General features: G+C 39.9%; 1 protein-coding gene across 1 annotated transcript in view; it reads right to left on the bottom strand.

Annotated features, from left to right (window-relative positions):
- Positions 1-3,325: 3,325 nt before the first annotated feature.
- Positions 3,326-13,710, bottom strand: part of LOC140913610 (cytosolic phospholipase A2 epsilon-like) — a 45,544-nt gene continuing 35,159 nt past the window's right edge. Inside the window, 6 exon segments of the mRNA XM_073350337.1 lie at positions 3,326-3,564; positions 6,007-6,193; positions 7,149-7,315; positions 8,160-8,351; positions 10,549-10,656; positions 12,714-12,851. Of these exon segments, the coding sequence (XP_073206438.1) occupies positions 3,326-3,564; positions 6,007-6,193; positions 7,149-7,315; positions 8,160-8,351; positions 10,549-10,656; positions 12,714-12,851 (1,031 nt within the window).

Below are 13,710 nucleotides of genomic sequence, written 5' to 3'. Positions count from 1 at the left end.
GCCTCAGTTTCCATTTTATAAATGGGAATAAGAGCACTTCCCTACCTCTCAAGGGTGTTCTGAGAACAACTACACTGAAAATTGGGGGGTGCTCAGATACTACAGTAGTGGGAGCCATATAAAAACCTGAGACAGTCAGGAAGCAGAAACAATTTCACATGACAGGTGACCACAACACCAAAAATAGCAAAAATGCTAAGAGCCAGATTCTGATACCGCCCATGTTTAGTCCTGTCATAAGGTGGCCATTTCTCAGGTGCCCCCTCATGTCCTCAGGATGGCTCTGCTTCAAGGTCTCTCTTCCGGAGTCCCCAGTAACTCCTAGCAAGCTTTCCAGGTAAATTAACCCCTCAAGGGCTATTTATATAAATTATAAAAGTCTCACAATCATAATCCAGAATTCCCTAGCACCCTCCATCTTCCAAGTCCCAACAGTCCATCAACACACATATATGGCTCTGGCATCTCTCACTCCATTTAGATGTTCATATAGGCCCCCAGCGTCTCTCACCACACCTCACTTGTATGACTCTGATGTCTTTCACCACTTCACTTTCACCAGGGTAAGTGGGACAATCTTCATCACGGCCTGTCAGAAAGCTTTACCAGTGAAATAGGTCAGGAACCTTGTGCTGTGAGTAGAAAGATGGAGACAGGTAGCAAGGACCCAGTCTGGGGAAGAGGGGGCTGGAGTTAGGATTGGATAAATTAGCCTGTCATCTGAAGAGGAGGGGCTAGTCAGCAAAGGCCAGGAAAAGCATAATGTGGAACTGCAGAAAAATGTATGAGTTTATGCATTGTCTGTTGGATTGTTGCCATCTTGGTGGAGGCTGCAGCCTCATGGTATGTGGCATGCAATTTAATGTCCATCACATTCATATTTTGGTTACAATTATCTTTTAATCAGAGTTCATTGTACACTAGATGCATGCATCAGTATGTGATGTTTGATTATTACTACCTTCTTTTCTTCAAGCACTTTTGTTGCTTGTGAATAATACATGAGTGTTTACAGAGGTAGATAAATGATCTTGTGTAGAAAACTCAGATTCATGTGTATCATTATAGCTGCTTTTTGATTTTTCAAGTGTGCTCCATCTCCTATTTCATGCTTACGCACACATCATTTAATGTACTCACAGGCAGGGTATTGACTCAACTGTTCTTCGCTAAATGCAGTTTAGTTGTGATCACGGTTTAAAACACATTGTTTTGACAGTGTTATGAAAATTAATTGTCCCTGCTTTTATTTTACAGAAGTCTCCTCAGCTGTTTCATTGCACATGCTCTGTGTCAGTCTACTGGATCAGCAGCTAGTCAATGACATATAGGACAGTATAATTATCAAGCTGTCATTTAATTATATACCAGTACACTTAGTAGCTGCATTTGATATTACATGATTGTATAGCAGCTAACCCTCCTGGTGCAGTCCACAGCTTACTGGTATTTTACTCCTTTCCCCTCTTGTGTATATGCATTAAGATATGATCTTGAAGTAAAATGAACACATACTAGTTGTTGCCATAAGATTCCTGCTTCTCTCACTGTGCTGAACAAGAGCTAAGATGAGGTTGATCAAATTTCACTTTGGGCGGATACCTTCAGCACACACCCACATGAACAGGAAAAGAGAGACGCTGTCGGAGGCTGATGGTCTTCTTCAAACATCACAAGACTGGTCTGACTAATAAGCATGGGCGTAATTATAAACTTAAAGGCCACCATCAAACAAAACATTCATAAAAACAACAGGTGAAGGGCAGCGTGCTGATGAAACTGTGAGGAAAGTGAATCTCCTTGATGCTCTATGCTACATTGAGTATAGCAATTCATGAAAGAATACACTTGACAGAGCTGTTTTTAAAAGGCTGGATATTATTTAATTCATGTGATAGGGAGAACAAAACTGAAACAAATGAATTTAATCAATAATGTCATATGATCCTCTTATGAATGGCGAGGATTTTATGGATTTTGTTAACATGGATGCCAGTGAAACAACAGGAGATTTTATAGCTGACAAGGTACTAGGCACTCTAAAGAGAACAGTTGCTGAAAATAGACAGATAGATGAGGAGGAGTTACACTGATTGCCCTATGCACACAGCAGTATCTTTGCATTTTCTCCATAACAGTGAAATGGAGCCAGAAAAGTAGACTAGTCAGTGTGTGGGTAAAACTATTTGACAGAGAGTCAATTCACAGAGCAGACATTCCTGACTTAAACCAGAATTACTGAGGTTTTAAAAGATTATTTAAATGCTCGTTTACTGTGCTGTCATTTTTATTATGGCTTTTAAATGTGTATATTATGTATAGTATTTCATAAAATACCATGAACTGTCCTTTACTTAAAACAAATACCTAGGTCATGACTCAATTGACTCTATTTCCAGGGATGGCTACTTAATTGGAATGAATCAGAATCCACCAAAGCATCCCAAGTTAAACATCTATTGGTCTGGCCAAACTTTAGAAAGCTTTAGTCACTCCCAAGTTGCAGAAGATAGAGCATTCAGGAGGATTAGAGCAACAAGGTGGGTGAGGTAATATTTTTTTACTGGACCAACTTCTGTTGGTGAGAGAGAAGTTTTCAAGCTTACACAGCGCTCTTCTTCAGGTCAGGGAAATGTACTCAGTATCACAGTAAACACAAGGCGGAACATATTGTTTAGCATCGGTAGTTGACACATATTTCAAGGGATCATTCAAGGTAAAGTAACCTGTTAGCACCTTACCAGTCAGAGGGGGGAAAGTGGCAGCGGGGGGAAGCTGGAGGGGAGAAGGATAGTGAGTTATAGATTGTTGTAATAAGCCATAAATCCAGTATTCAGTCCTTGACATTTACTGTCTAGCAAAGTTATGAATTTAAGCTCCCAGGCTCATCTTTCAAAGGAATTGTGCAGGTTTCCTTTGAGGATGAGGGCTGAGAGATCAGATATGGAATGATCACTTTGTGAAAAGTGTTCACCACAGGTGATCGGGTATTTTTGTCTTTATAATTTTTCTGTGTGAGCTCATTCAAAAGTATAGTGATTGTCTGGTTTCACCCACAAAGTTGTTATTGGGGCATTTAGTGCACTGGATAAGGTACATCACATATTGTGACAGGTATGTGTAGAACCCATGGATCTTGAAAGAAGTGTTGAGGGGGTGTTGATCATTGTAGCAGTGGAGATATGTCTGCAGGTTTTTCATCTGTTGTTCTGGCAGGGTCTGGTGCTGCTTTGAGTTAGTGTGTCCTGGTCCATGAGGATGATGATCTTGGAGAGATTGGGGGGTTGTTTGAAAGCCAGAAAAGGGGTTTCAGGAAAGATGTCTTTCAGGAGGATGACTGTGCTTGGGATGGGGACTGGGTCTGAGATTGTTTTCTCCTCCTCACCGCTGCATGCAAGGCCTGAAGAATCAAGTTTTCATTGTTCTGGATGTTGTAATTAGTCAGTTTCAGCAGCTTGTTGAAATCTTGTGCCTTCAGTGAGACCTCCCTTGTCGAATATGGGGAATAGAAACTGGAGACATCAACTTTGCCCAGTTCTATTTCTGATGCACTGCGTTCCACACCTGGGGAATGAAAAAAACAAAAACAATGGGTTTCACTACTGAGGCCCTGTTATACCCTATGGTATAGATCCATTTAATACACTGTGTCAAGAACAGCCCAGAGGGTGCTGACAGATTTAATTGCCAATCCAGTACTTTGATCTCTGGAACATCAGTCTCAAATCTGAAACCTAATGTGATGAGTGAGAGAATGAAGGTGACTGCATTGCTGTCAGCACCTCCTACTGTCCATGGAAAGTCATTTATAGGGGCCTTACAGGGGACTGCATGTCCACCACCCCATCTGGAGAGGAAGAGGTTTCAATGACAGTGAGGAAAAAATAAAACGGGACGTTGAGAGCAGGAAGAAGTAGAAAACTGGTATCTCCAGAAATTATCACAAAAAGAAAAATTGTGATTCATCCAGTAGTTTTGCAACACAAACAACCACCTCCTCAAACAGCCCACAGTATAAAGGACAAACAGCCTCCTCCCATGTCTGCTTCACCCCATAAGAAAAACCTTCCCAACAATCATCTGAAATCAATTTAAAAGATATGCTTTGCACTGCACTCTGAAGGCTGTTAAACTTGGACTTTGGAAGATGTCAACAAGGAGCACTTTTTCTCCAGACCTCAGTTGTGTGTGTAGAACCCACAGCCAGATCCTAAAGTCCTCAAGGTTTTATAAATGAAACCCTACACCTTAAATTTCTCCCACAGTGCACAGGAAGTGAGTACAATTCACAGACCACAGGTATAATGTGCTCACGTGAGCTCACTCCACCAAGCAGATGGCCCACTACATTTTGTACTTGCTGAAGTTTTTGAGTGGTCTGCAAAAGTATCCCTGAGCACAGCACAGTGCATTAGACTGAGCAGGAAATGACAAAGTCATGGATGATGGTCAGAGAAAGGCCACGTCATCTTAGCTAACTACAGACACAAAAAATAGTGGTACATACCCACATTCATATGATTAACATATCCTTTTTCAACATGACACAGTTACCACTACTCCCTCATAATCCATGAGTAGATGACAGTCCAAAAGTATCCTAAAACTGTGAATTGTTGTGGCCAATAGAAGGAGCCGTGGAGATTAGTATAGGAACCAAATTTTGTTTAAGGGGAAAAATTGTGAAGGCATACAATTGTTTTCTATGTCATCACTTGACACTTTATACCAGTTATACAGCAAGGTGAACAAAAAAAAAAATTTTCAAATGCTTAATCAAGTCTAATGATTCTGAATTTGCTCTGGTTTCCGAGTGGTAGCCATGTTAGTCGATATCAGCAAAAACAACGAGGAGTACTTGTGGCACCTTAGAGACTAACAAATTTATTTGGGCATAAGCTTTCGTGGGCTAACACCCACTTCATCAATTCCTTGGATCTATTGCAAACTCTGCTAATCAGTTTCACCTCCTTCTTATCCAGATCCCTGTCGGAGGTAAACCCTGGAAAAACAAGAAAACTGCAGTACCCAAATCTGATGAAAAAAGTTACGTAAAGCTGAGTAACACCAACACATGGAGAGAATACAACCTCAACTGCCTCACCTTTTCCCACAGCTGCCTCAAGTAACTTACATGTTGAACACATGGTTTATACTGAAAGCCTAGCTCTCAGCCATCCAAGACTTAAATAACTTGTGCTGGCATTCCAACTTGTTCAACAAAGGCCTAAAAAACAAGTCATGGAATTAAAAAATATTGTAGAGGTGCCTGAACTTATATTAAACTGAATGTTTTCGTTAACCTTAATGGTAAACTTTTGTGGTCTTGATTTATTTACACTAATACTTGGTGAGATAACACCAAGTTTGAGTCAGACTGAGGTAAATGTGAGACTAAAATAAGGGTGGTTATATGGGACAAATGAGGAGAGCTGGGTGAAATTTTGCAAAGAACCTTTTTTTCAGTGAAAAATTCAGACTATAACACAGAAACATGTCATGAATTCGCATCAAATTTGCTGAATTGTTCATATGGGGGGGGAAGTTTTGATATTTTTGAACGGAAACATTTTGATTCAAAACCATTTTTATTTTAAATGTCCTTTATTTTCATTTTTTAAAATTTTAAAATAAAAAAGCTTGAAATTGAAACAAAACATTTCATTTCAGATGAAACATTTCATTCAGCTTGCTTTTTTTAAAAAAAAAAAAAACTTTTCAATTTGTCACAAATTTTGAAAAAAATTGGTTTTGGTTGAATCCAAAACCAATTTTTATTTTTGCTTTCTGTGGAATTGCCAGAATTCTGAAAATTTTTGCCCAAACTCTATAAATGAGTGATATTACTGGCTGAAAGTGATCATTTAGAAGTAGTGATGTTGAAAGTAGAAAAAGGGACCCAGCCAAGAGACATGTTTATTAGTATGAAATAAAACACAAAGTTCTAGAGAGTGAGCAGGCTGCTCATGCTCACTGTAATGCAGTGACTGACTGCTGTTTACTTACCAGGTGCTATGTATCTTTGGAAGCTGTCATTCACGAGGGGGAAATAAAGCAGTATGGGAGCACCTGGGTTCTCTGCATCTTCAAACATATAACACTCCTTTAGATTCTTCCTTTCTTCCTCATTCAACACAGGCTTAGGAAATGGGATACCTTGCTCTGAGAAGTACGTAGAGGCCCGGTCCAGAGGCTAGATCACCGCAGAACAGAACATACATTAGAACCAACAACAAGACAAAAGTCAGGACAGGATTGTACTGGTCTGCCAATAGGAATGCAAGTGACTGGAGACACATGGGTTACATTAAACGGGTTGCTGACAATACATTTTACTTTGTTCCTTGGAGGGCTGTCCAAAAATAATCTTACTGCACAAAACAGGAAACGTTTAGTATAGATTGTAAAGACCGTTCAAAATTATACTATTCATTTAAAGACACTAGTGGCCAAGAGAGTTGTAAAACAGGAATTTGACTGGGAACAACACAGCAAGAATTCAAAGGAAAGAATGGTGTTACCAAAGATAATGTCTGCGTTCAATTATAGATGGGTCAGGGAGGTGGCCTGCAGATCTGGTTTAGACTCCGTTTCAGAGTTTGTGTTTGAGGACAAATCAGAAGTAGGACTCTCAGTCAGAATCTGATTCTAATGCACTGAAATCTAGTGAGCTGTTCTCATAAAACAAGTCTGACATTTAAATGGGAACACAAACAAGCATGTGAAGAATTTCTCCATTCATTAAATCACCCTTGGATAACTCAGGAAGTAAATAAATAAAAAAGACCAAATAAAGTTTTATCAACCACATGTGGACTGAAAATGAACATTCAAACCCTAATGGCTGTCAGAGAGGTGAATTTATTCCTTAAAATACAGGACAGGTTTCTGTCATCTCAACCATCACTACCCCTTAGTGTCATGCCACACAATGCCTTAATTAAATGTGGCGCATAGACCATTGTTCCCAAAACAGGGATGCATGCCACTATCTACAAAGTAGTTCAAATTAGATCAAGATTTTTCCTCCTGGAATCACCTTTCTCTTCTAATGTTTAAAAGTAGGAAATTACTAACATTGGCTAATAAAGACTTACAGACAAATGGCCATTACTGAAGAAAACAAAGGAGAAGCTGACCGCTCTTACCATTGTCTGTGATCCTCCACTGTAGTTTAAATGCAGAATGACGTCCACTTTCCTCTCTGGTCTCATAAGTGGTGGGTAACTGGTATCAAAGAAGAATGCAGTATCTACCAGCTCCAGATGCTCTGCAGTGTGTCTCAGTTGATTAGGCAAAGAGTCTAGCATAGTGTCTGAAAGGTAAGTATTTCTTATAAATGAACCACTGCAGGAGCAGATCTGCTACCTCTTGAATTTCAAGGGTCAGAGAGAAAAGAGAAATACAGCTTCCTTCCCTCCCAAGAAATGCACAATTTCTTTTGCTTGTGACAGCTATACCACTATAGCTTGTCCGTAGTTCTCAACATTTTTTGCACTTTGACCCCATGTTACAAGAGGGGAGAGTTTCAGGACCCCACCTCCTATAATTTCGGGACCCATTTTTATCTAGGCATAAAGAAAAGAAAAGCTGTTAAAATCTACCTGGAGCTATGGAACTCCCTTTCCCACTCTCCCAAAGGGCCATGACCCTCAGACTGAGGATCCATGCCTTGACATGGGTCCTCTCTGACATAGATGGTCATTCCATTTCTGGCATCCTCCTATTACTTCACTCTAGTAGCCAGCCTCTCCTAGGTTGAGAAGGCATTCCTTCTGACTGTCCATTCAGTCTCTTCTGTCTGGTCATCAAAATCGATGAATCATGCCAAACCTGAGAGAGCTTTTCCATGTGACCTACAACAAAATGAGTGGGGTCCCACCACACCAATTCCACTAAGCACTTTCAGCCCCAAACAATTCAATAGATGAATTGAATAGTTCTGTTAAAAATTAGCTTCAAGTTTTGCGATTTGGGGTGAAGGGATTAAAAAAATGAAGCTAATTAATTCTCCCTGTCCTATTCAGGAAAAAATAATGCGTGAATTAAACATAAAGCCCATTCAGTTCCCTCCAAGACAAACAGGTTTCCCTCACTAAATTTCAGACCCCCAAATTATCTCAAAGGAAGCCTCTCAAAATTGAGTGGCAGGACTATACCTTTCCATTTAGAAAACTGCTCATGCTGTGTGTACTCATTGTGCATCTGGAAACCCCTTAAGAAACTGTGGTACTTTGATACCGCTGGGCGATCCGTTAAAATATCTCGAAGTGCATTGGAAATGCCTCCTGCAGGAGTGTACATGCAAGTAGCCATCTCATGTGGCCTCTCAGGTAGATCAGGCTCTTCCTCTGAAGAAAGGTGGTAGAAATATCATAAATTATTCATGTTTTCAGGGCAGGTGAACGGGGAGATGTGGAATAGTCTTCTGCAATAGTAGTAATAATAATAATTTATTATTTATATAGTTTTCTAAATATGCACCTAAGGTCTGGATTCAAAGCCTGCTGAAGTCAATGGGAGTCTTTCAACAATGGGATTTAGATCAGGCTCTTCATGCACCTTCAGAATAAGGGCCGAGATTCAAATTAGACAACATTGTCATGATATTCTTTTCCTTGGGGGAAGCAATTGAAAGAACTGGCCCCGATTATTTCATCTCCCTTGATCTGGGTTTTCCGAGGACCCTTCGTGACACAGTTTCACTGCCTGTGGCGTATACTGGATCCTCAGACAGCTTCTGGGTGCTCAGGTAGCAGCAGCAGCCAAGAATACTTTTTCCCGTCTACACTTGGCTCTAAGGATATGACTTTTCTTTTGGATCTGGAGCTCTCTATTGGTACCCATTTTGTCAGCTCAGTACTGGATTATTGTAATGTATCTACATGGGACTACATTTCAAATTGATTCATAAAATGTGTTTAGTACAGAATTTGGCAACCTTGAGCTTAGCAGTCTTTCCGACAGGGGTACATTACTCCTGTGCTCTGCATAGATTACCAATTTATCTTCTGTTTCAATTTAATGTGTTGATTTTAACCCTATAAAGACTAGATTTTAAAAAGTATCTCGGTGTCTAACTCTCATTTCAAAATCTGGCCCCAAATGGCTGTGTTTACCAGAGAGATTGCCAGTTTCTTAATAAGATAATTCTGCAGTGAGATCAGTGGAGACCCTTGAGTTTAACCATGAAGGAGCTGCAGGCAAAGCATGATCGGTAAAGGGCCTTTAACTTTGGAACTTGCTTCCTCCCTTGGTCTAGTAAAGCTGGTGAACACTGCAAAACCTGTCTGTGTCCAAGCTTTTTAGAAGGGAGAATGCTGGGGAGATTGAAGGTTGGTTTAATAGGGGTGGAATCATTATTATTACTATTAGACTGTTGAGTAAGGAATGTTCAAAATTTGTTTTTGGTTTATGTCTGGGATTATTGTTCTCTTTAACATACATGCACACAAAACTGTAGAAGGGCTCATCTGTAAAGGTCCAAATAAAATAGATATCTATACATTACAAAAAATAAAACAACAACATTCAAATCCAGTAGGCCTAATGCCCATATTAATAGTTTCCTGGACCCAGTAAAACTAACATTTCCCTCACCTGCTCTACTTACTCCCACAGAACCCCAACACTAAGGGCAAGTCTACACTTAAAAAGCTGGACCATCACAGCTGTAGCACTTCAGTGAAGGCACTGCTGACACCAACGGGAAAGGGTCTCCTAGTGGCATAGGTACTTCACCTCCACCTTCACAAGAGGTAGTAACTATGTCAACAGGAGAAGCCCTGCCATCAACATAGCGCTGTCTTCACCGGGGGTTATGTCAGTTTAATTGGATAGCTTGGGGGTGGATTTCATATGCTCATGAACAACATAGTTATAATGACAATTCCCTAGCGTAAAACCTGGCTTAGGAAAACTGGGGAAATAGACTGACTTTGTAACATGATCTCAAAGCCAGCAAATGCAGAGAAAAGGGGAGGCAAATTGTAGCATCAAAGACCCCTCATTGAAAATGCCCTGCTATCAGCCCCACCCATTTACACCCAAAGGTGTTAGCTTGTGCAGTCCAGCTGACCTTAGTTGCTGCTGTTTCACACAAGGAATAAGGTAGTGTCCAAGGTAGTCCTGGGAAAATGTTTAGAGTAAAAACCAACATTTTGAATTGTATCCGGAAACAAACTTGGGGGGCTAGCAGAGATTCCAGAACAGAGGCAAAATATGCTTTATGTGGGAAGCACCACTAAGTGCTTTCCTGCACGAACACTAAGTCCAGTAGAGGAAATTCTTCTTCCCAGTCCTTCGAGACTGCCTCATTTTCATTAGGCCCTACACTATGGCAACTCTCCTTCACCTAAAGAGTATCTTATTATTGCTGCTTCAAGATCAACCAAAGAGAGTGCTGCTCCGCAACACCAGGCACAGCTTACCCTTCCCGGTCCTGCCCTGGCCCTGAGACTGAGCACACTGCCAATGTGGGTATAGTGCTCACATCAGATGAGCATGCAGGACCAATCAAAACAAAATGGAAGGAAAAACCAGATGTACCTATTTCAGTCACTCTGTCTTGGGTCCATCTGTGCCAGAAGTCCTCTGAATTGTCAGCTGCATGCCATGCATCCAAGAGATTCTTGGAAAATACACTACTCCACATTCCTATCAAGGGGAAGAGATTTAATAGCAACTTATGAGTCCAAGTGAAGACTGAAGCATTTGTAGTGAACACGACCTTTTGTCCCTCCCCACAAATCTGTTCTAATTTGCTTTCTCATTTCTTTCTAATTTTAACATATAGCCCAGGCTTCTACAACTAGATTCCTGGAGCAGGAAAAGAAGAATGTAAAGCAAGTCTTTCCTGAGGGTACAAAGTCTGCAGATCTTGTATGAGTGAAATTTGCAAAGCTGATTTGCACCCATATTTATAATCACTGCAAATTATCAAAATAAGACACCTCTGAAATTGGACTATCCCCTAGATCCAAATATTGGCACATTCCTCAATCCAGCTTTTGCTCCTCAGCTGTTGGAACTCTGTATTTCAATGAGAGAGATGGTTCAAAATTGGTAAAAACTACACAGGATATTTCAAAGTTGTTTCCACTTCATAGGGTTTGACCTGGAACAATTGCTTTTCTTTTTCCCTGAAATATATCTTTGACAAACTTTGAATTTTAATTTGTCCCCTTTCTCTTCTTTTTCTCCCTTTTTGTCACTGAATGCAATAGAATAAAAAATCTTCAAAGTCAGGGTCTCCCATTCCCAACTTATTTTGTTTTTTTTCCTTTTGCCATTCTGTAACTTTTCCAAAGTGGAAAAAGTCTTGAAAAGTTACAGTGTGGCCAAAGGAAACATAGAAAAGTAAAAAAAGTGTGTGGGGTGAGGGAAGACCCTAGATATCAGTCATTCTACTGAATTCAGTAGCAAACAGAAATGGGAGGGTGGAAAAGTGGGAGGGAACATAGTTCAAAATATTTAGTTTGATAAAAACCCAGAAAATTTAAAATCACCTTTTTTCAAAAGTCTTTATTTTAATAGAAAGGCATTTTAATAAAAAAAAATTCAAATAAAAACTCTCTCTAATCAGCACTAATTCATGGAATCAGCCACAGAGGTTGTCATTAGAGCTCGGTGGGACATAGTTTTCCCATCCAACAAATATTTTTGAAAGTTCACATTTTTTTTCCCATTTCTGAACGTCAAAGATCTAAAAAATATTTACAAACCAAAATTTCAAATTTTCCCCCACTTTAGGTCAATCGAAACATTTTGTTTTCATAATTTTGAAATTTTTCATTTTGATTTCAACTTTTTTCTATTATTAAACTTTCTTTTATTTCCCCCCCACCGAATTAGATTACATTTCAAAACAAAAATCATTCTGAAGCAGAGAACCAGCATGTTTTGTTTAAAAAAAATGACAAAACGCTTTCCCATTTTGACAATTTCCACCTTCCCCCCCCCCCCCCTTGAGTCAGGAAAGTTGTCAAAACTGACCCTTTTTCACAGTTTCAGTTTGGACAAATCAGTATTATTCAATGAAAGCAATTTGTCAAAAAAATTCTGAGGTGCTCTTGTTCTTATCTCTCTAACTGCCAGAAAATGGCAGACTTTCTATATCTCTATTTATTCTCTTTTTTCAAATTTCTGTGGATATATAGTTTTCTTTTATACCTTGCTTCTCCAACTTCTTTCATAACCCCCCTTTGCTACTATATGTTGTTTATTCATGTAACTATTCTTTAAATTCTTGAAGAGCTGTTGGCATACAGTTTGCGTAAAAGACATTACTACTGGGTTTAGATATGCTGCTAGTTATTGGGCTAAATTTTCAATATTATTGTGCTGTATTCCTCAGGGTTATAAATTAACAATAGAACTATGCCCTAAAGGGCTGAACCTCAGAGATTTGGAATATAAAAGTGTGTGATGTTTTCTGCAAACTCAGGTGTTAAAGATGTATAAAATCTCACATCTACTCTGAATCTATCATTTGGAATCACAAGAAAATGAAACCAAGTGCAACTGTTTAGAACTATTAGGAAAATTTAGAATCACATTTAACTTTATCTGCTGCTCATTAAGATATAAAAACATTTTCTTCAGTTGATACTGCACCACTGCTGCCAGTCACAGAACAGTGGCTTGCCAGGCACTGATTTCCATAGCTATTAGTATTCTTATTAGGTAAACACTTTCCCAAGTGAATAAGACACCTTGCATGAAGCAGATCCGAGATTCTGGGAGCTTCTTCATCAGCCGGCCCATGAAGAACTCACTTCCAAAATCCTCTGCACGAATAAAGGCTCCATATTTCAGGAATCCCACCTCATAGGGAGTGAACTCCACCCACTCTGCAAACAGAGTCACAAAAACCTATTTAACTGCAGTGGGTAACTAGTCGTGGTGTTAGCTAGCAGGTAAAGAGAGTTAAAAGTAGAATAAACCTTCTGAGCTTCAGCTTTTCAAGGTGAATTATGTTATAGGAACCACCACTGTTTGTGACTAGCCATTTTTATTTACTATGAGTGCCACTGAAGGACATGGAGAGTGACTTGGGACTTAACAAATGGAGGGGGTAGCTCTGTCCTCAAAATGGACCACACAGTGGCCTTAATTCATTTTCAATTTACATGAGCTTTGTCACTGAAGGCACAAGGTCCACCCAGTTTGGGGGTTGGCAGTTCAAGGAACCCCAAACCCCTCCACGGGGGAGCCTGCAGTCAGTCACCCAAAGTAGCAGAAGAGAAGCATGGCTAGGAGCAATGGGGAGGAGTAATGAGTCAGCATGTCCCCATGGCAGCCTATAGTGACAGGGCTCCTATGCAGCTCCAACTGACAATTGAAGTAGCTCTCCCCTGACAGGACCTGAAGGTGGGCAGCATTGCAAACACTGGGGAGCATCTCCTGGGGCATAGCCACCCTTGCAAAGAGAATGGATGGGAACTGTCAGTGGAATGGGATTAGTGCTCTGTGGATATAAACATTTTATTTCTAATGGGTAAAAGGTATATTTACAATTAATCTGGCAATGGTCAGAACAAACACTCATGTACCAAGTAAATGAGAGAGATACATATAGGGTGATATTTGTCCCCATACAAGGGCCAGCAAGAGGTCTATGCATCACTTCAATCCCATGTACAGCCTCTAAATCAGAATTATGAATGTATCAAATGAAGACCGAGAATAGCGTAACACCACTTTATTTTC

This window comes from Lepidochelys kempii, chromosome 6, assembly GCF_965140285.1.
Source record: "Lepidochelys kempii isolate rLepKem1 chromosome 6, rLepKem1.hap1, whole genome shotgun sequence".
In the NCBI taxonomy this organism is placed as follows: Eukaryota; Metazoa; Chordata; order Testudines; family Cheloniidae; genus Lepidochelys; species Lepidochelys kempii.
The sequence above is the reverse complement of the archived record's forward strand: the minus strand, read 5'-3'. Positions and strand labels throughout refer to the sequence as shown.